At 52.7% G+C, this 20,987-nt stretch overlaps 7 protein-coding genes across 7 annotated transcripts; 3 read left to right on the top strand and 4 right to left on the bottom strand.

Annotated features, from left to right (window-relative positions):
* Positions 1–6,131: 6,131 nt before the first annotated feature.
* On the top strand, positions 6,132–6,812 carry BDP55DRAFT_630674 (glutathione S-transferase; the record flags this gene model as incomplete). Its single annotated transcript, XM_060572180.1, has 1 exon — positions 6,132–6,812. The coding sequence occupies one exon, from the start codon at positions 6,132–6,134 to the stop codon at positions 6,810–6,812; it is 681 nt and encodes a 226-aa protein (XP_060431176.1).
* Positions 6,813–6,905: 93 nt separating this feature from the next.
* BDP55DRAFT_727410 (general substrate transporter) lies at positions 6,906–8,921 on the bottom strand (the record flags this gene model as incomplete). The annotated part of the gene is made up of 8 exons (XM_060579307.1): positions 6,906–7,060; positions 7,112–7,472; positions 7,531–8,023; positions 8,074–8,144; positions 8,211–8,340; positions 8,406–8,630; positions 8,692–8,768; positions 8,829–8,921. 8 exons carry the CDS (start codon positions 8,919–8,921, stop codon positions 6,906–6,908), a joined length of 1,605 nt encoding a protein of 534 aa, XP_060431175.1.
* Positions 8,922–9,695: 774 nt separating this feature from the next.
* BDP55DRAFT_703278 (uncharacterized protein) lies at positions 9,696–11,263 on the bottom strand. The gene is made up of 3 exons (XM_060577957.1): positions 10,710–11,263; positions 9,881–10,657; positions 9,696–9,830 (listed from the first exon to the last, which is right to left on the bottom strand). The coding sequence occupies exons 1-3, from the start codon at positions 10,974–10,976 to the stop codon at positions 9,792–9,794; spliced, it is 1,083 nt and encodes a 360-aa protein (XP_060431174.1). The 5' UTR covers positions 10,977–11,263; the 3' UTR covers positions 9,696–9,791.
* Positions 11,264–11,451: 188 nt separating this feature from the next.
* On the top strand, positions 11,452–14,119 carry BDP55DRAFT_740773 (uncharacterized protein; the record flags this gene model as incomplete). Its single annotated transcript, XM_060580428.1, has 5 exons — positions 11,452–11,525; positions 11,664–12,179; positions 12,226–12,653; positions 12,706–13,291; positions 13,354–14,119. The coding sequence occupies 5 exons, from the start codon at positions 11,452–11,454 to the stop codon at positions 13,769–13,771; spliced, it is 2,022 nt and encodes a 673-aa protein (XP_060431173.1). The 3' UTR covers positions 13,772–14,119.
* Positions 14,120–16,270, top strand: BDP55DRAFT_93293 (gibberellin 2-oxidase). The gene is made up of 7 exons (XM_060581326.1): positions 14,120–14,528; positions 14,597–14,809; positions 14,861–14,978; positions 15,032–15,218; positions 15,273–15,346; positions 15,405–15,580; positions 15,638–16,270. Exons 1-7 carry the CDS (start codon positions 14,468–14,470, stop codon positions 15,985–15,987), a joined length of 1,179 nt encoding a protein of 392 aa, XP_060431172.1. The 5' UTR covers positions 14,120–14,467; the 3' UTR covers positions 15,988–16,270.
* Positions 16,271–16,458: 188 nt separating this feature from the next.
* Positions 16,459–19,195, bottom strand: BDP55DRAFT_660137 (fungal-specific transcription factor domain-containing protein). The gene is made up of 8 exons (XM_060574601.1): positions 19,038–19,195; positions 18,937–18,964; positions 18,818–18,881; positions 18,550–18,765; positions 18,278–18,491; positions 17,221–18,223; positions 17,085–17,158; positions 16,459–17,023 (listed from the first exon to the last, which is right to left on the bottom strand). The coding sequence occupies exons 1-8, from the start codon at positions 19,116–19,118 to the stop codon at positions 16,523–16,525; spliced, it is 2,181 nt and encodes a 726-aa protein (XP_060431171.1). The 5' UTR covers positions 19,119–19,195; the 3' UTR covers positions 16,459–16,522.
* Positions 19,185–20,723, bottom strand: BDP55DRAFT_660134 (elongation factor 1-gamma). Its single transcript, XM_060574600.1, has 4 exons — positions 20,411–20,723; positions 20,183–20,343; positions 19,832–20,130; positions 19,185–19,729 (listed from the first exon to the last, which is right to left on the bottom strand). The coding sequence occupies exons 1-4, from the start codon at positions 20,485–20,487 to the stop codon at positions 19,595–19,597; spliced, it is 672 nt and encodes a 223-aa protein (XP_060431170.1). The 5' UTR covers positions 20,488–20,723; the 3' UTR covers positions 19,185–19,594.
* Between the last annotated feature and the right edge of the window lie 264 nt (positions 20,724–20,987).

Genomic DNA, 20,987 nt, shown 5'->3' with positions numbered 1-20,987 from the left:
GGCGGCGAGGGTCATGCGCTTGAGGATGTCGCCGGGACCTGGCGACGGAGGGACCTTGTTTGCGTTATTTGTCGACGAGTTTGAGGGTGACGATGTCGGGTTGCTGGTGATGTTGCTTGTGCGAGTATGAGAGTCGTGGGTTGTGTAGTTGGAGGGAGGGAAATAACTGCTGTCGCTGGGCGATTGGGCGCGCGAGCTGTCGGCAGAGTTGTACGTGTGCTGGTGGATGCCCGGCGTCACGGCGTCCGACAGGGCGATGCTTCTGAGTACGGGGTTGGCGGGGTTGACGGGCACAGGATTGACGGCCGTCGAGTCTGGCGCGGGGGAGTTTTGCTGCTCCATGACTCGTTATTTCTGTCTCTCTCTCTCTTCTCTGTTCTCTGCGACGCTGCGTCTCTTCTCTTCTCTACCCAGTACAGCCTGAATGTGGGTGGTGGTGGTGCTGAGTGTGGTGAGTGTAGTGGTGTGCCGGGGGAACGTGTAGAGTTTGGCTTAGCGGCGGTCCCAAGGTACAGGGGACAGGAGAAAGAGGCCGAAGGGAGGGAAGACAGGCAGATTATTCAGACGAGCCTCAAGTGGGAAATGTGACCCTGCGACAAGGGTCTGGATGAAGGGATGAAGTGAGGGTGGTGATGCTTCGTCTAGTAGTAAAGGTGAAGGTGAAGGTGAAGTTGAGTGGAAGGGAAGAAAAGGTAAAGATGGGAAAGATGGAAAGAGAGAGGACTACTCGGTAGTTTCCTCAGAAAGTGACGGAGAAAGACAGACTAAAGGACGGTTGACCGCTTGGAGGCTGGACCTGAGCTGGGGCTGGACCGGGGGATCTGGAGACTCAAGACGGAATACGGGGGAGGGATGCAGCAAAGAAAAGGAATAGACGAGAAGAACCAGAGACGAAAGACCAGAGACAAGAGACCGGGGCAACAGAGCACGCAGTGTCAGTAAGCAACCAGACAAGCTTGAAGCTACCGTCACTGATCTGATGGCAAACCAAACCAAACCAAACCAAACGAAGCCAACGGTGAGAGATGAGTTCAGAGTGACGGGGAAAACGCAAGTCGACGGGGGTTTGGAGCCGGGGTGAATTCCAGGGCCTATGGATCGATGGAATGTGTCTGTCGAGTCCAAGCAGTGGGCAAAGGTGAATATGCTTCCAGGTGGATATTCTCGTGGGATTCTCTCTTGGTGTGCTCTCTTGCTGATGGTAATCTTGGTGCTGTGATACGATAATGTAGTAGAGGTATCTTTCCGCAGTGAGCACACACGAAAGATACTTTGTATCAGAGACTACGACAGCTGCAGGACGCTTTGCTCCTATCCTCTCTTCTCCAGACTCCAGTTTGCCTGTCTGGTGAGCGTGTGGGTGGGTGGTCTTCTCCGGCCCAGGCCAGCCTCCCAGTCTCCAGAGTCCAGATCAGAGTCCAGAGTCTCCCGAAAACACAGGAGAACTTCGCCAGGGATCGCAGACTGACAGACGGACTGAACACGGCAGAACCCACAACTGCTTGCCCACGAGCAGGGTGATTGGCCTTGGTAGGCGATGCCAATGCCGCTGTATTGCTTGGTAGAGGCTTGTACCGTTGCGTCAGGGATCTCTCTGCTCTCTGTCGTCTTTCTATCTATCGTCTGCTTTCCTATCTGATGGTGAAGTCGACAATACGTAGTACGGATAGACAGTTCAACCAGACGAATATGCCAGGTAGTCTCCCAGTCAACTGTCCGTGTCTCGGAGCTGAACCACAGTAGAAATCATAGTAGATGCCCCAAATCGAGATGGTCAAAGGTGCTGAACGGTTCCAGACAGAAACTGACAGCGAGGGGCAGCACATGTCACTGCGTCCTCTACCGCCGTCGGAGCGTCCACCGTCTATTTTGGTGCCACATAATCCTGGGAGGTGCTGGGACGTGGGAGGATACCATGGTCAAGCTCTGGCGTTTTCCAGCTTGTTCCTCTCAGCGTCCAGAGCATTTACCGGGAGGACCAGGAGATGGAGAGATGGAGGTGGGGGAGGGGAGAATCATTCCGGGATTAGGCGTGGAGCTTGGCCAGGAGTAGACACAACCAGACCATCTTGACCAAGGTCATTGACATGTAACGGACCAAGTGGAAATAGCTGCGTCATAAGTCTCTCCACACCCCTTCAATGCGGCGGGATACACCGAGAATACCTCCTCGAGACTCGCCCATTACCTGGACCTTGTTTCCTCCCCTGGCGCAGCTGGTTCGGACGGGACGAATTGCTCATGACGGGATTGGCTCAATACCTTTGGAAAGGGGCCATCAGAAGCAAAAGATCCAATAACCGTCCTGCCTCTGTCTCTTGTCCACTGGGTGCTCGATGGGAGTGTTCCTGGTGGCCGGAGGTAGAGCACCGGTGCTGGACCTTGGTCCTTGGTACCCATGCTGTACGGAGTACACCATATTAGTAGTATAGAGCTTCAACAAGATGGTGCTGAGTTGACAGGTTGGTGGGATAGTGGGATGTGCCCTGGTCGATGCCGCCGTCTCTGTCTGCTCTCTGCTCTGTGCTTCCTGCGGCTTGCCATTGTCTGTGTGCCCTATGATGTCTTTATGATGCAACCCAAATCGCATCTCTGGAAAATCCATTGTTCGACCAACCACTCCAACAAATCTTCAATAAGCGCAAGGGGAATACTGGGCAAGTACGTGAGGAAATACTGAGAAGGGGAAACACAAGAAGGTACAGTCATTGACAGAAAACAACACCACAGCGGGACTGAGTAATGATCCCATCCCCCCCAGTCCAAAGTCCACAACCTTCTCGGCTCTCAACAGATGATTGGGCTTTGCACTAGCAGCATCCAGACAATCCAATGTGAGCCGAGAAAAGGGCGCCGGGCTACAAGCTTGAAGCAGCCACGCAGCTAAAGCATCTCACCATCTCATGGCGTGAGCTGAGCTGAGCCCACTAGAGCTGGCTGCTGGACACTATCCGTTTCTCTACCATTTTCCTACCTAATACAGGGTAGACGTGGTAGACTACCGTAAACCTGCGACTGCTCCCCAACCGAAGCCATCCCCGCCACTGTCTGATAGTGCCCGCCCTGCTGGGTGAGCCACGTTGAGCTGCCGCCGCGGTCATCCCGGATGGCGCAGACACCATCAGAACATGATAACAGAGCCGCTGTAACTCTGGGTCAAACCACTGCGCAAACTGACTCTGATAGTAAACTTCAGAAAAATGTTGACCCACCTGACGTAATTCGAGGTAATTATCTGCCCCCTATTCTCCCACTTCGTCTCCGTGTTGACTCGAGTGAGGCTCTCTGCTTCGCTCTGCAACAGAGTTACTTCAAAGCTGAAGCGTATCGAATTTGGATATCGTAAACGTTCCCCGTGCGTGTTCCGGCCTCGGGGCTGTTCCGTCTACCTGTCATTGATAACTCTAACCGCCTGCTCTGCTCTGTTTTGATTTCCGAAAAGACGGTGAGCGTTGCGGAATGCGGACTAGGACGCTCTGAGCGACGAAACGACTGGCCTTTCGCTGGCTGCTGCAATGCGACTCCGACTTGCACTTGTTTGACTTGATGCGTTGTGAAGGGCAAAGGCAGACCACAAAGTCTGGACTATCTCTCTATCAGGCCACGTCGGACGACCTAGAGACCAACTGATGTTGAGATGCAACCACTCACCCACCGTATTCACTCAAGAATTGCAGAGTAGGTAGCAGACCCGCTCGGGATTGTGAATACATGTACTGAATAGAGAATGGTGACCTTATTCTGCCCATTCCGGGGCATTCCTCGAGGACGCTGGTTCCACCGCCTTTTCAACATCCTCCTCGATATGCAACTCCAGTTTCCAATGACCAACGGCTTGGCCCATGAATGAGCGATGACTGGATGGCTTGATGAGAAACGTGCTTTCAGTCCCGGTCAACTGTCTTCATTCCATGCATCAGAGTCGACGACGAAGCAGACTCCAACAAACCCGCTAGACCAACAACAGCTGGGAACCACTACCCTCTTGCAGTCTGCATTCTGCAGCCTGCGGCGCCTGGAGATGCCATCATGCACCCTCGGCCGATTCCCTCTTAGCCCTCATTATCGCCCGCCGTCCTCGCTCCGTTCCCTTCCCAGAATCAGGAGCCGCAGTGTGAGTAACCCATTTTCGGATGGTACAGGCGGAAGGGGAGGGGAGCACGTCCACCCCATGCCATCGGGATCAGAATTGTGATCCCCGGGACCTTGGGAGGATCTCTTATCAACCTTTTCCAGTCTGTATCGAGTTGGAACTTTGCCATGGCACAGGCGGCTAGAGCTTCAGAGCTTTGGAACGCAACTGGCGAGTAACCCTCCCCCTCATCTCTCCATCTTCGTTTCGTCGCTTGGAACTCAACCAAGAAACGCCCCCCCCCCCCCCCCCCCCCCCCCCCAAACAAGATCAAAGTCTGTACGGATACAGACATGCATCAATTCTGTTTCTCTACCGCGAACGTTATAGCCCGCAGACAGACGACGTCCAGACCGGCCTCCAAGCTCTCACACTCTGCCCAGCATACCCACAGGCCCCAGGGGTCCGCTATCTCGTCACCCCAATTCTTCATCCCGCCTTCACTTCTCATCGGGCCTAGACCCAACTTCCACCAGGATACGCTGAGAGGTTGGTTCCTCGCCTCAATCGGCCACTTTCTCTTGTACGCCGCGGTACTCCTGGCTGCGCTACCCGACGCTCTCCGAAGCAGCTTCACCACCCAACCCTTCAGTCACATCAGGCGGAACGGCATCGCGCATCAACTGAGCCATTTTCCCAATCTAGACTCTCCTCTGTAGTTCCCGATGCCACCGACTCTGCCCGAAACTCGATGCAAGGCCGTCGCTCTCCGTCTGATCTCGACGCCCGATCCAACTGCTACTGCATGCTACCACAGACAGACAAGGCGCTTCTTTTGGTCCGAACGAACGGGAGAATCTCCCCGCCATCAGACCAGGCACATGGCGCCAATCCCGCCTCTCTAGTGGCTGCCGCACCCAAGTAAACACATCTCATCGTGGCCGTAGAGTCCGGAAAGGTCAGCCACGTTTCTTCGTCTTCGGCGGCATTGTGGTTTAAACCTGATTGCGTGCATCTTGCGTCCCGACAGCTCCCTTTTGGAACGTGCTTACTGGCTGCCGTACGTGATCGTTCGGAACATCGCGCCGAGGGTCATCTTACGGGTGGTGCACCCCATGACCACTAAAGTCAACATAATGCCTATGCAAGCTGGGACTTGTTCGTGAATGTCTACAACTCAGTCTGTCTATATTGTTGTCGGACTCCTGGGCCTCCATGGTTTGATCGCGTCATATCCAATTGGATTGTCACATATCAACATAATCCCCGGTGAGTCCCTCGGTGAGTCCCTCGGTGAAGTAGGTAACCTCATCTAGAAGTCGATGGGGTCCTTTCAGGATACCGCGGATTTGCTCACTAACATGTCTTCAAGCCCATGATAAGCCACTGAACCAGGTTCTTTACTAATATATCGTGTTTCGTTCTTCAGTCTGTCTTTCCAATCAAGCCCCCGGCGTCTCGATCCCAATTGAACTGGCGTGAACGTTCCCATGGGCACTTACAGCGCTATGCACTCTTGCAGGACCTTTCTCGTGCTGTTTGAGGCTATTCCCATTGCTGAGAATAGCGTCTCTTTCATCGATCTGTAACCTGAGTTGTGACTAGTATTGAATTGGTCCTCCTAATTTGTCCATTGTCGCCACATTGAAGAGAGAAGAGAACACTGTTCCAAGTCACAATGAACAAGTACGAAAGTCCCATCTCTCCAGGCAGCCGTCTCACTGTCGCATTTAGTTGCCGTCCTGCCCGGTTTGGACACTTTCCCTGACGATAAGAATCACTCTCTTAAGAATTGTCAAATCATGTTCAAGCCTGGTGTCAAGTCCAACAAGGGGTTTCCGTCAGCGTGGGTAGCTACGTAAGCATGAGATATGTCCATCAACATCTACATCAACCCCGCGCTGACTGTCGCTCCAAGGGCGTCAATTCTCCACTTCACTCCGATCAAGTAGATACTACACCTTGTATCGCGAGTAATTGTCCCAGCTCGACTGTTAAAGAGAGAGATATACTCAGAATAACAGCTCATAGATCTCCAACATACAATTGAGCCATCATCATGTCGTCCCCAACGATCACTCTCTACTACAGGCCCGGCTCGTGCTCCCTTGTAGCCCACGCCCTCCTCCTCCATCTCGGCATCCCCTTCAAGACCGTCCAGCTGAGGCCCAACGCCAATAAGCGCTTCGAAGCCGCAGACGGTAGCTTCACCCATGAAGACTACTGCAAAATCAACCCCTCAGGCTACGTTCCGGCCCTCGTCCTCGACAGTGGCGAAGTCATCACAGAGCTCCCGGCCGTCCTGACCTACATCGCCTGCATCGCCCCGCCCGAGCAAACCGACAAGTTGCTGGGTTCCAGCGCCCTCGACCGCGCAAAGGTGAATGAGTGGACCAACTGGCTGAGCGGGACATTCCTGGGCGCGAGTCTCGCGGCGTGTGCGAGGCCGTACCGGTTCGCTGATGGAGACGAGGCTCGCAAGGCGGTCGCGGACAAGGGCTGGGAGCATATCTTGGAATGTTACGAGAGGATTGAATCCAGGCTGGAGGGCCGAGAGTGGACTGTGGGCGACGGTCTGACGGTGGTCGATTTGTACATGTATTACTTCCGACGATCGGCAGTGTACATGACTGATTTGGGCGAGTATCCCAACTTTGAGCGCTTACAAAAGAAGGTGGAGAAGCTGGAGGGTATTCAGAAAGTGTTGCAAGTGGAAGAACTCAAACCGGTCTACGAGTGAAGTTCTGAGTAATGATGATACTGGTCGATAATACGATGAACTCTACTGCATCAGTTGATTGCTAAAGGAAGTTGTTCCCCCTTGCACATCGGCTCAAACAACTTCAACATGTTCGGCATCCTTCTTGTCCACCACCCGATCCTCACTCATCCTCTCTCTGGAGCTCATCTGAGGCCTCTTTCTCCAGATAAGCTTGTCCTTCAACGAATCCTTTTCGAATAGCTCATCCATCTTCTCCAGTGCAAGGCCTACAAAACATTAGTACCATGGTTCTGAACGCTTCGCCGTAATAAACTCACCGGCGGTCTCCGGCACAAAGAACCACGCGAACACAACCATGATGAAGCAAAAAGTGCCGTAAACAAAATACGTTCCAAACCCGCCTTCACCAAGCGTGGCAAACATGCTTGGTGTAGCTTTGGCGACAACAAAGTTGAAAAGCCACTGACTTGCTGTGGCCATGCCCATCATGACGGCGCGGAGACGAGCGGGAGGGATCTCGGAGCTGTAGGTCCAGACGACAGGGCCCCATCCAAACTGATAGGTGGCAGCAAATATGTAGATGGCTACTAGAGCGACGTATCCCGGAGCGGTGACGGGCTCGCCGGTGACGGGCGGATCAAAGCGGATGTAGAAGCCAACGTAGAAGAGAGCGATGCCCTTGGAAGATGGCATATTAGTATGTTTTCTGGCTTGTGAACCCGGCATGCTGACTCACTTGGACGACCCCAGTCCACAACAGACTCTTTCGTCGACCTAGAGAATCTGTGACGAATACGATGAAGACGGTACAGGCAATCATCTTGACGATGCCGTACACGCCAGTCGCAAAGAGGCCGGTCGAAGATCCCGTTAACCCAACACTGGCAAAGATCCGTGGACTGTAATATGTCATTGCATTAGTGCCCGTTAGGTTACTCCACATCATTAGAGTGATGCAGAGCATACTGCGTCTACGGTAAGACTTGATGGTGAAGGCTTCCTTCAGGAGCGTGAAGTGGTTGGCATTAAGGGAGAGGGCCCTTTCTTCCTCAAGCTGGCGGGAGATACCATCCATCTCCTCTCGAATGTATAGATGATCAGCTGGGAGATGTCGGAGCTTTGCTAGAACGGCTAGAGCTTTATCGGGAGATTTCTGGGCGAGGAAGCGGGGAGATTCATTTGCGAGAAGCATGCCGATGAAAAGGATAACAGCTGGAAATGCTTGCAGCCTAGGGCTTGTCAGTGGAGTTGAGGACCCAGTTGAAGATCCGATACTTACGACAGTGGAAGGATGTACTGTGTGTGGCCCTTGATGTGGAGGAGAGAGCCATAGTTGACCCAGAATGCAAGCTGATCAAAATCTGCGTTAGCACTGAGGTCTAGTCGTACAATTATCGTAGGCTAGGGTGGACTGACCGTCAACCCAGTCACAATGCTGAGCTGGTATAGTCCAGTGAGGAGACCTCTGATACCTCGCGGTGCGTTCTCGGAGACGTACAGCGGGTTGACCGATGAAGCGATTCCAATGGCGATTCCGGCAATGAGTCTAATCACATAAGTCAACTCACCCGTGTCGAGACTCTGACATGGAGCTATGAGTTGTCTGCTTACCTGCCCACATACATGGCCTCGATATGCCCACTAGCAGCAGCCTGGAGTGCTACGCCGATGAAGACCAGTAGCGAAGCGATCATGAGAGAGAATCGTCGACCAACTCTGTTGGCGAGCCATGTCGAGAACAGGGCACCCGCAAAAGCTCCGGCTTGTATGACTGAAACAATATTGGACTCCAGGTTGGCCAGCACGGTCTTGGGCTGGTTCTCAAGGCCATATTGCCTGAAAGGAGGCGGCATTAGCAAATGTAAATCAAAGGCTGGGGAAATCACAGGCAACTCACTTCTTGAATGTGTCCATGGTCAATACACCTCCGATAATGCCCATATCCATGCCGAAGAGGAGGGCACCGCCGCAAGCCTATGGGCGATTTGGGTGAGTGCCTGGCCCTCTATCAACGGCCTGCAAGACGCAACTTACCACTAAACTGATGAGAATGACACGAGCGTTGTATATCTCAGGAGGGTCGTTTCTCGTCGCCTCGTTGCGAACAATCTTCTGCAAGAAGCCCATCGTGATCGTGCTTTTGGTACAGGGATGTGTTCGAAACTTTGAAAGTTCTGGTGCCCAGTTGCTGAAGATGTTCCCTCTCACAGAGTCCACGAATTCATGTTCGGATGGACTCAATAAGTACGCCGAATCCCAGTATACAGTCCATATGAATCGTGTTGTTTCAACACTTCCACTTCTCATCCACGGCAATAGACGGAGACTCCATGACACAGACCTCGGAGAAAGAAGTGAGCCAGCATGACCCCCTGTGATCACAACCCCCCACCCCGCAATCCCAAATCCGGGGTACAGGAGAGGGGATGACAGGGAGAGCCACAGCCCGAAAGCTACAGAAATATACCGGGTGTTGGCGCCTACGGCGAGTCAGAGTCTAGCAGAAGTTGGCGACACTTAGCGTCGGCTGTAGATGGAGGTGGCGTGCTTCGCGGGCGATGGCTGAGAAGATGCCGCTTGGCGTTCTCTTGCGCGGAGCATGTCTTGGTGTAGGTCTTCCTGAGCGACTTGAGAGTTGAGACTCTTGGCCCCAGGGCTGAATTACGCTGGTGATGCTGGTAAAGCATCGAGTCGCAACCCAAATACTAAGGTTTCCTGACCTGATGCACTTCGCTCGCAGTTCGAAAAGACTTTACGATGGTCACTTGTTCGGTTTGCGTGTTGACCAAGAGACCCAAGAGAGTACAACTAAACAAACGCATGGCAATCTGTGTGTGATTGCGACGTTAGAAGTGCCTATCGGCTTGAGCACGTATATGATTTAAGAGCATCAAGTCGCATGGGTCATGTCAAATTGTTCTTTATGTCAAAAGGTAATTCCTAAAAGTAGTTTACATGATGTGAGCTCTTTACAGTGCTCTTCTCCAAAGCCAATGTTCACAGTCCATCAAGTGGCTTATAAACCTTCATCCAGCGCTATGGGGTGTTAGTCGCGGTCTCAATCATGGGAGTTTCGGGAATCTCACTCTATCATAAGGCTTCTCAGGGTCAACGAATCTCAAATCCGTGGCTAGACGGATCCTCGTTTCAGGGTCCTTATTCTTGCAGCTTGCGTGCACCATGTAAGGGTTGTGGAAGATGACATCGCCAGTTTCATACTCGGCAATCAGCCATTTCCTCTTCGTCTCCTTGCCGTAAGAGATCGTATCTCTGCTGAGGAACCCGCCATCATTCATGTTCTTATTGAAAGCGCTCACTCTCTCCTCATCAGAGAGGTTGTTGGCATGTGCAGCAAAGTCATCTTCAGTCTTCATGCCGATGTCTGTTGACCCTTCAAGGTACATCAAGCCGCCTCCCTCAAGCGAGACGGGGCCGATGGGGACCCACGCAGTTAGACTCGTCGGCGGTCCAGCACGAAGGTACATTTGATCAAAGTGTACTGGCGTCAGCTCACTGTTGGGAACGAAAGCCCGAAGCATCGTTCGCTGGAGCATGTGTGGGGATGGCCAGCCGGTGAAGCGACTGACGAACTCGCGGAGCTCCGGGAACTTGCAGAAGTTGACGTAAAAGTCGGCTTCGTGCGCAGAGACCATGAGTTCGGCATACTTGTCGCTCTCGGCATCGTCTTTCAACCCGAACAGACGACGGAGGTTTCCAGGAGGAAGGTATTTGCGGGTATCTTTTCCTGAAAATGTGCCGTTGACTGGCTCACTGCCTGGTTGAAGGAGGCCGCTTGGGCTCATGTGGTCGAAATAGGCTCGGCGACATTCGAGGACGGGCCCGTGGGGAAGAAGGTTCTTGATCTATTGGTCATTAGCATAGTCTCACTGGTTGATGGAGGCCTATAGATCGTACAAAAAGATATCCATCTCGCTCGAAGCGTTCTCGCATAGTCTCAATGGGAGTATCGGCAGTAGTAGGTTGGAGATAGCCGATGGTCGCAGGGTTCATAGGGCCAAAATTTGACTCAAGACTGAGGGTTTCTGGATTGGCAGGAAAGTAGTTGCCATAGATATCTTCAATAGCCTTGATGGATGCATTCTTCTCTTGCTTCAGCTTCTGTTGAGGCAGAGTCGTTGGGACCAATGTTGGTGACTCGGACTGAAGGACCCCGGGTGCCATGGTGATAGGAGAAAATGAGTAATTATGAGGTATTCGTAGACGAAAAAAGATGCTTTATCGTATGGTTCCGAAAAGTCTCAAATTGGGCAGATTACAGAACGAACGGTCTAGTCGAAAAAGGGTGGAAAGTGTGTTACCCTTGGCCCATGTCATCTTTTATAACCAACCCATCGACACGTCTGAAAGTGTTCGTAAGTCGTGATTTGCACTCGCCTTTTCCAAGGACCTTGGTTAAACCCATCAATTAGCGACGCTTCCGCAAGTCATGGCGAATGTCAGTCGAAAAGATGGTGGCATGGAATCATCGCCGTCTATTACCGTACCCCGCGTACCACGTTATGACCCCGCCATCCATAGTCGTCTATAGCCGGTCATCGGCCGTCTAAAACCGTCTTCGGACCCCGCTGCTCTCGTGCGAGCAACCCCAGGATCTCGCATCTGCCACCCCGTCTCTTCCCCGGACGGGACCTCAGCCATGACCAAAGCCACCGGTGTCAGACAATACCGAGCATGCGTGAGATGCCGCGCTCGGAAGACGCGGTGCGACTTGTGGGTCACTTCCCTTCAATACCTAGTGTCACCGCGTTCCTTGAGCCCTCTCAAGAACACGAGAATCATCCCTTGGAACCTTGTCCAAGCCCACAGTTGCTCTTGTTCCTCGCTTGCCTCAAGCTAACAAGAACCAAGAAATAGCGTTGGGGAGAACGGCAAGCCACCATGCGCAAAATGCGTCCGCGAGGGAACAGACTGTTCACTTGCTGGCTCTCGACGCGGGGGAGACTTCTCACAGTACCGGAGTACCAAAAGACAAAGACGAGACAGCGATATCCCAAGCGCAACCTCGGCGACACCAACAACCCGCTTTACTGGTCCAGAAGCTGCAGCAGAGACCCCTAGAGCCCGAGAAGAGCCGTTACATCGGTCCCTTCAGAATCCCTCAGATGCGCTCCTCATACTCGCCCGAGCCGCTGAGGACGAAGACGGCGAAGGGCCTGCCCTAGACAACCCTGCTGGTTCAACCCCCGGCAACGCATCTTCAGTCCTAGGTTCGATTCTTTCACCAGTCCAACAGAACCGGCAAGATCCATTCTTGCCATTTGGCTCTCCCGTAAATCCAGCTACTATCGAGCGAGACATCGGGGAGTACCCGCCGGTTAAGAATGGCGCCTTGGATGCTCCTCTTCTACACCATCTCTTACAGCAGTGAGTCGATTCTTCTTGAGTAGCATTGCATCACTGACATGCGTAGCTATGCAACCAATTACCATTGCTACTTCCCGATAGTGCCAGCCAACGTTTTACTTCCGCAATACCTCCACGAGACGATAAAGCACGAGTCATTTCTTCTCACGGCGGCCCTCGTGGTGGCTTCGCGGGACCGACCAGACCTGACAGAACTTCATCAATCAATATGGACACATATGCGACACCTGATACTCGACGTTGTGTTGGGAATGTCTACGATCCGTAGCGTCGGTTGTGTCGAGGGCCTACTACTGCTGGGAGAATGGACACCCCTCCTTCTCGGCCAGAACGACGATGGCGGCGAAGGAGCTGCTTGGTCTATAGTGGGTTTAGGCGTCCGACTTGCGTATCTGCTACGACTGGAAGAAAGCTCCTTTCGAGCAGACAAAGAGGCTGACCCCGCGATGCTCCGAAGGCGTCTGGCCTGGACATGTAAGTCGCTTCTTGCCATACAAGAAGATCCCTTCTCACAAGGTTCGCTCAGTTACCTATCTCTCCGACCGACAGATATCTATTCGAATGGGACAGGCTTTTTGGTCCCGTGGCCCTGCGCTGTCTGCTCGGTTCACCGCAGAGGACTTCCCCTCCCTTCAGCCCCGATATGCTTCCGGGGATGACTTCGCGTCACTGCTTCAAGCGCAGGTTGAGCTAACAACCCTTTTCGGCAACGCCCACGACATCTTGTTTGCCTCCAAACAGAGGACCGCTGAGCTCATGGTCCGTGGTGACTACACTAAGTACATTGACGATGCAAGTCGCGCCATCGTTGCGTGGGATCTGGTCTGGGCCCGGTTGACAGCCCCCTCTCACCTCAAGTGCTGCTTGAGAATGATGGAGAAGTACCTCCGTCTCTACGTAAATGCCTTTGCTTTTCAAGCTGTCCTGTACAGGGCATCGTTATCTGGCACGGATGTATCGAGGGTCTCGTGTTTCCCGCACTCAGCCATGGCGAGCCCGGATGCACGAATGGTTTACGAGGCAGTTGATGCTGCGGAAGCACTGCTCAAGATTGCGATCGAGGACATTGACCCCGAGAGACACTTGCGGTTCATGCCAGCTCGGTTTTACTTGTAAGTACAGAATCGCCAGCTGTCTCTCAAGCTCTGGAGTCTGATGTTAAGATTGTGATCAGGTATGAGATACACTCAGCCGTCTTCCTCTATAAAGCTCATGCAGCTGGAGCGATCTCGTCTGGGAAACACGCCCAGACTGCCAATCTTATGCGGCGGTTTGTCGGCGTTCTAGAAACTGCAGCCACAAATACCGAGCACATTGCATCCAAGTATGCAAAGCTACTCAATGGTTTGTGGTTTCATAAAAGAGGATCGAGAGGTGATGCCACCAGAAGTCGGATTTCTGAGGAAAGGGCACATGCCGATGAAGTTGGCAATCTCGCCTTTGCCCAAGTCAATGATGATGAGCATGATGACGACACAAGCCATCTCCCCTCCTTCGACGAGATTGGTCTCCAACCTTTGGACTGGATTGAATCTGTCGAAGGACTGTTCTCAATGCCCGCCGCTTTCCCTTGGGACCAATCGATATACTAGAAGTATTTTCAGTCGGATTCTACCTCGGGAAATCGACTATCATTACCATTGTAGCCGGCCATTTTCCGCGAATTACAATGGAAGATGAATCACAAAAGTGTGCCGAGGCAATGAACTTGACGCATGACAGTTAATCAGTGGTCTTAATTGACTGAGTCGTGTGATGCATCACTACTCTGACGCAGCATTTAACCCTTGCGTGGAGCTCCTCTTCCCCGCGCTCAGTGGGAGGAGCTCCACGTCCACTTCCTCCACTGCTCGTAAACCACGAGCGATGCGGACGGAGCTACTGCAAGTGATCTACAATCTCTGGGGCAGCTCCTCTTGAAGTCGTCTTGGTTGTCATGATCCGTGAGCCGGGATTGTCAATGCCGCCACAAGCTCCACGTCTGGTTGAGCATCGAGAACATGGAGGGTGGTGTCTGTGGACGTTCCGCGGAGCATCGTTCCACGCCCTCCCAACTCCCTTAGAACGCATCTTGCTGTAAACATCATTTGCCAATGTTTGGTTATTGAAGCAGACAGAAGGAAGATTAACAATCATATAATAGCCCAAAGTTCAACTGAGTTTAGTAGAACCATACTCCAACAAGAACATCACCCAGCAAACAGAATCAGAAAGATCTTAGAGCATCGGCCTCAGTCATTTTCTTCGGCACATCTGATACCCTGGATACCATCTCAACGTTGCCCAACATGGTCGCCGACATCAACCAACTTCCGCATTACACCCCGCCCCCGCCAACACAAGAAGACCGTGAGTTGCGCTGACACCTTCAACCCACCAATGAATGTAAGAGCATGAGCTGACCTCTCCGGGCACAGTCGACTACGTTGACCTCGTCAACATCGATCTTTCAAAATTTGATACCCCCGAGGGCCGCCAACAGCTCGCCAAGGATCTGTACGAGGCCGCGACCGGCTATGGTTTCCTTTACTTGACAAACCATGGCATCTCCAACGAGACCTACGAGCGCCAAATGCGCATCGCCAATGCGGCGATGACACTCAAGCCTGAAGAGAAGGCCCCATATGAAGGTTAACAACACCACCGTTGTCCCCAAGGAGTCATGCTAATCTCGATTGTAGTAACCCCCGAAGAGGATGCTCGTGGACTTTACGCCGGGTACAAGCCTGCGGGCCCTCTCGGTCACAAGGGTGGCTTCCCCAAGGCCCTGGACCACTACAACATGCTTGTTCACGATCCGTAAGTGATGCCAGCATGTCGGGAAGCTAGATGGAGTACTGAATCATCACCAGCAAGGAACGCCCCCACCCCGAGATCATCCGTCCATTCATGGATGAGACGTACGAAGTCATGAGCTATATCCGTACCAACATCCTGGTGAAGCTGCTCAAGCTTGTCTCCATGGTTCTTGAAGTTCCCGAGGAGAAGGTCCTCTCTACACACGCCCCTGGTGGATCCAAGACTGAATACTTGAGATATGTGAGTTGAACTTCTCAACGTGAGTCTCATGTTGCTAGTGCTGATAAGTGATAGATGATGTGTGAGCCTCGGTCAAAGGAGGAGAGCGAAAAGTATCGTGATATTTTCCTTGCTGGACACACCGATTGGTAGGCCTTTCACATGTCCAGCCCAACTGATGGAAGTCATCTCTAACTCTATGTCTAGGGGCACCTGGACATTCCTTTTCTCCCAGCCCGTCGCAGCACTGCAAGTTCTTTGCCACGAGACTGGCAGATACCGTCACGTTCGCCACGTTCCCCACGGAATAGTCGTCAACTTCGGCGAGGCACTCGAGCGCCTCACCGGCGGCCTCTTCAAGGCAACAATCCACAGAGTCATCCGTAAGCATCTTCTCAAAAACACATTTTGCAAGTCCACATCTAACACAAGAACAACAGAGCCGCCCATGGACCAGCGCCACCTCCGTCGCATCGGCGTAATCTACTTCTCCCGCCCCGCCGATGAGCGCGAGCTCATCCCCATTGAGAACTCACCCCTCCTCCAGCGTATGGGCACCGACAAGCCCATCGACGAGCGAGTCTTCTGCATGGCTGACTACCTCGACGCGAGAAAGCACGGGTGGAAGCGCTACGACTTTGACATTGACCGCCCTCGTGAGGAAGGTGTTCACCAGGACCCCTTTGATGGCGAGTACACTGACCCCGAGGGCCACAAGTCGCTTGGAAAGTTTGATAATGTGCCGCGTCTGCAGTACAGCTTGCCTACTGTCAAGACTGGCACTGCTTGAAGGGAGATTGTAGAGCCTTGATGTAATGGGACAGGCTTCGCTCTGTCTTGACTTTTGGTTTGTAATCGGGAAGGCGCACATTATTGCAATGAATTGAAGTTGGTCTTTTATCAAAGCCTGGTTTTCTCGTGATGATATTTTCAACGATGCTTCACAAGAGTAGACGGATCATAAGTCGTTACCAAGACGTTGTATGCGAGGCTTCCGCACTCAACCTACCTAGTTGCTAAAGTGCCCTAACGAGTCTGTTGGCGGTAAGGGTATGATAGCAGCAGGTCTCGCGATGTTGGAGGCAATGAAGATCACTCTCCATACGATGGTCAATGGACCTCTATAAGCTAGCACTGCCACTGTCGAGGTTCCCCATGGAACGATATCTGCCTCAGTCGGGCCAGAGGGTACATGAAGTCACCTACCTCATTATCAGTACCTTGTTCGATGTCGAGGATTAATCATTACGAAGAAATGCGGACCGAATCAAATGTGCTTTCATCTTTCGAAGTTTCCAGGCGTTAAGTGCATGGAAATGGTAACTTCATTCAATGAGTGGTGCTGCATACGCCTCCCTCGCCTTGGACAGACTCTCCTCCATGACCGTAGCCACCCACTTCCCAACTGGCCAAGTTGTCCGCTTATTGAAGTTGGCAACGATCCATTCCAGGAACCGCACTTCGCTCCGTGCAAGATCAACGGGCCTATCATCCAGCATTGCCAGTGCAGCCGCCGCATTCTCGGCATCATCGTCTCCGGCATTCCCGACACACGCCATGATGGCATCCAAAACAAAACGGCTGGGATTGGAGCGGCCGTTGGTATTGTTACCCATTCCCATTCCCAGTCCCATTGCCATTCCGCCAGGACCATTCATGTCGTTGATGCTACTGCGTTGAGCCGCAGGCATTGTTAGACGCACGAGGCGCCAGCCCACGAGGCAGATCTTGAAGCCGAGGAGGGTTATGAAAGGGTTTTCGAGGGAAGGCGGTGCGGTGGACTTTATCGGGTTTAGCAGATCGAGGGCCATTTCGAGATCATTGAGCTGCGAGGGGAGTCGTGGTCAGTAACTGCGCAGCAGATAGAATGGGAAGGATGTCTCTTGCTATTCTGAAAACATCCCGGTCTTCATAGATGTCTCGTTTGTCTTTGGAACGTGGTGTTGCGAGGTGGCCGGCAGCTACTTTGAAGTCAGGTCCTGATCTCCACCCTGAAGACTTTGGTAAACGTAATGACACTCACTGGCAATTGCTAGAGGAAGATTTGACTCGACAACACCGCTCACTAACAGCGAGTCGGGGTGTGATAGAGTGATGGAGGTGTAGTACCAGAGTATCCAGAACGTGTGCCACAGCGGAGTCTGGTCTGAACCGTCTGGAAGGACATCCATGCGTCCAAAGTCGAAGAAGCTAAACACCGGCTTTTGGTTACGGGGCACCAACTCAGCAATTCCTTTGAGTGCCTGCGAGATTTGCGCGTGCTGCTTGTCTGTCAGGATGGAGAGGGCTCGGCGCTGTGCCTTTGGCCGTTCAAGTAGACAACTAGCGTGCGTGAGCTCGCGGGCCATCATCTGAAGCTGGGTGACGAGGATGACGGCGGCAAACGGCGAAGCCCAGAGAAGCCTGAGTTTCTTGGGCTGCCGTTTACCGCCGCTCTCCTTGTCGTCGCCGCGCCCTGAATGCAGGAGCGTTTGGGAGGCTTCGTAGAAGAAGCCTTGTGATGGGGGTGTCTCGTGGGAATATGCATTATCGTCGGGCTCGTCAAAGGACTTGAATCTTTGCCGGCGGCGCTCGTACCAATCTCTGTCGGAGCGAGCCAGCCAAATATCCTCGCAGCATGGCAGGTCGTACTTGATCTCGAGCGAGGAAAGCATCGGTCTGAGGTTGCAGAGGATGGCGAGCTGTGAATCGAGGAGGTAGAGCATGTAAACGCATCGCTTCTTTGATTCCTTTTTGATAAAGTCCTGCCATTGTTCACTCAGGGCATCGGCGCTCACTGGCTCGTTGATGTCGTCTTCGTCGCCTTCTTCGCCGTATCCGCTATCCTCGCCAGAGTTCGTAGACATAGATTCTAGCGAACTGTCTTGGGACATTTGGAGAAGTCTTATCGCGTCTATGAGGTCCCGATGAATGCGCTGGGCTTTCAGGAAACTTGTGTCGTTGCCGCCGTAGATGCCGAGGAACTCGAGGAGGAGGAAGGTTTGGAGAACCCAGATCTCTTGGTATCGTGATCGATTCTGTTCAACCTACTAGGTCTGTCAGCGCAAGTGAGATAGTCAAGTGAGTTATAGCCTACTGACATATTGTTGGAGTGCAGAGAGTGTAGACTCGAACACGGCTTTCCGAGCAGCCTCGTCAAAAGCAGACTCGCAGTAGAGACTCCCCACAGCCGTAATAACGTTCAACAGAGGTACTTGTGTCGAAACAATGTGGAATGAGCCCTCGTGTAGGATTGGGAAGTTTCTGTGGAATCCATCAAAGAAAGCCTCGACGCATCGAATCTCACTCGATATTCTGTCCGTCTAGTGTTAGTGTCAGGCTAGACTTGAACTGCTTAGAGTCATGAACTCACGCTGAGGATGGAGGCTCATAAGTCTGGTTATGCTGCTGCATTGGCTCTGATACTTCATTCTGAGCTGGTGGAGGATGTGTCAACAAGACGTCCATCCAGGCTGTTGTGCTGGGTGAATCGACGTGTGGTGTATTGATAGCAGGAGGAGGTGCCGTCTTTGGTGGTGAAGCTTGGGAAGAGACATGGCAATTCTCTACATGTCGTTTCCTTAGATCACTATCATTGTTGTCAGAAAAGATTGATTCCCAATGTCGAGGTCCGGCTGTACCTTCGCGCAAATCTCGCGCTGCATTGGTTACATGGGAAACAGGGAGCATTTCTGCCTCTGTGATCTAATCTGACGTCAGCTTCCCACTTGGATTTCAGGAAAAAATCAGAGAATCTCACGTGTGTTTACATGGCGCTTGAGATTCTCCTATGTGACGTCGCTGTCGTGTTAGTGAGGACCAACAGCAGGGCATCGTGCCGCAGCTAGAGGATTTGCGTACCTGACGAGTAAACCCCTTCTTGCATGTGGCGCACTTGAAAGGACGAGGAAGACTTTCATCCATTATGGAAGACAGCAACATAGGACCGCGCTTGTTTGTTGAAGAATGCGAACGCGCACATCGTCATGGGTTCTTGCGAAAGCCTGGGGGAGGCGGACGGTATCGAGGGGCTTTACGGAAGTGGACAAGGACCCCTCCGAGGTACGTACCGAGTGGACGCCGGCGGCGACGGATAAGCAGATAAGATACAGACTTCCCGATTGGGTCAAGCTTGTCCACCCACGTGACTGATAAGGTACCTCAGAGTGGTGGACAATTTGATTAGCTAAGGCAAACTCGCTTCTATCCGCCCCCGGAAGCCAATCAGATCGCCTCAATTGGCGATTCGGGCATCGATAACCGGCCCCGCTATTTCTCGGAAGCGGAGAACTCCCCGCACCAACAGCTCCGGGCTCCCTTTCCTACGCGTCTCTATCTTCCTCTGCCCCTCGGATATCGCATTGATCGCCGGGATTGACTGTCTAAAGTTTGTCATGTCTGATTATTTTTGTCCACCTTCAGATCGGCTTTCCTCCGGGCACATCCAGCACGTACGGCTCGCCATCAATCTTCTTCCAGATGTCATCGCTCTTGATGCGCCAGTACCACGCATGGATGGCGGGGTGCTTTTCCGTCCACTCCTTGGCAAACACCTGCAGGTTTTAATGATTAGCATTCGAAAACAACATGTTCCGAGATCGGATTGTAGCTCGAGGTTTCCCGAGAGCTCTCCTGTGAGAGTAGGGGCCACTTACAAACTGGTATCCCCTCGCAATGGCCGCAATCATGAAAAGATCGGCTATCGTGAGCTCGTCGCCCACGAGGAACTTCTTGCCTGTCAACGCCTTCTCCACCACACTGACCATGCTCTCGCTGTTCTTCTCCGCCGCGGCGAGGATTTCTGGTGATGAAGGCGCCTTGCCGATGACCGGGTTAATCCACGCCATAATGGGAGGCAGAAGCTCGCTGTTGGCAAATGAGGCCCACTTCAGGATCGTGGCCTCCTCCTCAAGAGTGGAGCCAAGCAGCTTGGTCTTGGGGTCTTGCTTTGCGACTGCCACACACTGTCAGCTAACGAAGAAAGCAGATCAGAAATGTATGCTCACGGTAGATGGAAACAGGAATGCACTCGAACAATGTGAACCCGTTGGGGCGCTCGAGGGCAGGCACCTTGCCCGGGGGGAACTTTGAGAGGTAATCTTCGCCAACACCGCCCTTGCTAGCATCGACCTTGATCGGCCATGCCTCGACGAATTCGATATCGAGCCTAACAGTGACGCTCTTATTAACAATTGCGCCTGGCGAGTCTGGCAGAAACGACGCAAATAACTTACTTGTTGTACTCGGCGATGTAGAGGCATTGAGTAGCGCGAGGCGCCTTGGGGTACCAGTAGAGCTTTCCGAAAGACATGGTGTGAGATTGAACTTCTGCAATGTTTGTCGCAATGAGAATGATGTGAGGGTAGAGATAGGAATGACGATGACGGTGTACAAGAAGCAAAATCTAGCTCGGCGTCTGGTTAATAAACCCAACAGCTTGCAACGCGGCAAGTTGACCGAGTCCATCTCCATTGTTTGTCGGGCAAGCTGCAACTCATACCACATTTCTCAACTCCACGATAGCAGTGTCAATCACAGCCATCTCGACGTGGAGCTCAAAACAAGGACCCCTTCTCCACGTGGAGCACACCCTGGGGTAGCATGGTAGGTCATCGCACCCACAAAAAAGCCGTCTGCGAGATCTGCAGGGACCGGGACCCTAACCGGGCTGTCACTTCGGAGTCGTCCTCCGGTGCTTCGGGCCTCGGCCGCCGCTATCGGCAAATAGGTCAAGTGTTTATCAATGAGAACCGTCTGCAATAGATTCGGAGAGTCGCGCGAGATCTTTGAGAGAGCATTCTGATTTCACGA

This window comes from Colletotrichum godetiae (assembly GCF_030913485.1).
Source record: "Colletotrichum godetiae strain CBS 193.32 chromosome Unknown BDP55scaffold_15, whole genome shotgun sequence".
Lineage (NCBI taxonomy): Eukaryota > Fungi > Ascomycota > Sordariomycetes > Glomerellales > Glomerellaceae > Colletotrichum > Colletotrichum godetiae.
This window is presented reverse-complemented; position numbering and strand designations above follow the sequence as displayed.

Excerpts from the sequence above, each read along its gene's own strand:
- BDP55DRAFT_703278 (XM_060577957.1), bottom strand. The coding sequence starts at position 10,976 with ATGGCACCCGGGGTCCTTCAGTCCGAGTCACCAACATTGGTCCCAACG. Across the intron at positions 10,658-10,709 it reads AGCGAGATGGATATCTTTTT|ATCAAGAACCTTCTTCCCCA; the intron begins GTACGATCTATA and ends AATGACCAATAG. Across the intron at positions 9,831-9,880 it reads CTGAGAAGCCTTATGATAGA|CGCTGGATGAAGGTTTATAA; the intron begins GTGAGATTCCCG and ends AACACCCCATAG.
- BDP55DRAFT_93293 (XM_060581326.1), top strand. The coding sequence starts at position 14,468 with ATGGTCGCCGACATCAACCAACTTCCGCATTACACCCCGCCCCCGCCA. Across the intron at positions 14,810-14,860 it reads AGAGAAGGCCCCATATGAAG|TAACCCCCGAAGAGGATGCT; the intron begins GTTAACAACACC and ends TCTCGATTGTAG. Across the intron at positions 15,347-15,404 it reads CTTGCTGGACACACCGATTG|GGGCACCTGGACATTCCTTT; the intron begins GTAGGCCTTTCA and ends CTCTATGTCTAG.
- BDP55DRAFT_660137 (XM_060574601.1), bottom strand. The coding sequence starts at position 19,118 with ATGTTGCTGTCTTCCATAATGGATGAAAGTCTTCCTCGTCCTTTCAAG. Across the intron at positions 18,766-18,817 it reads AGCGCGAGATTTGCGCGAAG|TGATCTAAGGAAACGACATG; the intron begins GTACAGCCGGAC and ends CAACAATGATAG. Across the intron at positions 17,024-17,084 it reads ACCGGGATGTTTTCAGAATA|CTCAATGATCTCGAAATGGC; the intron begins GCAAGAGACATC and ends CTCCCCTCGCAG.
- BDP55DRAFT_660134 (XM_060574600.1), bottom strand. The coding sequence starts at position 20,487 with ATGTCTTTCGGAAAGCTCTACTGGTACCCCAAGGCGCCTCGCGCTACT. Across the intron at positions 20,131-20,182 it reads CATTCCTGTTTCCATCTACC|TCGCAAAGCAAGACCCCAAG; the intron begins GTGAGCATACAT and ends AGTGTGTGGCAG. Across the intron at positions 19,730-19,831 it reads TTGCGAGGGGATACCAGTTT|GTGTTTGCCAAGGAGTGGAC; the intron begins GTAAGTGGCCCC and ends TAAAACCTGCAG.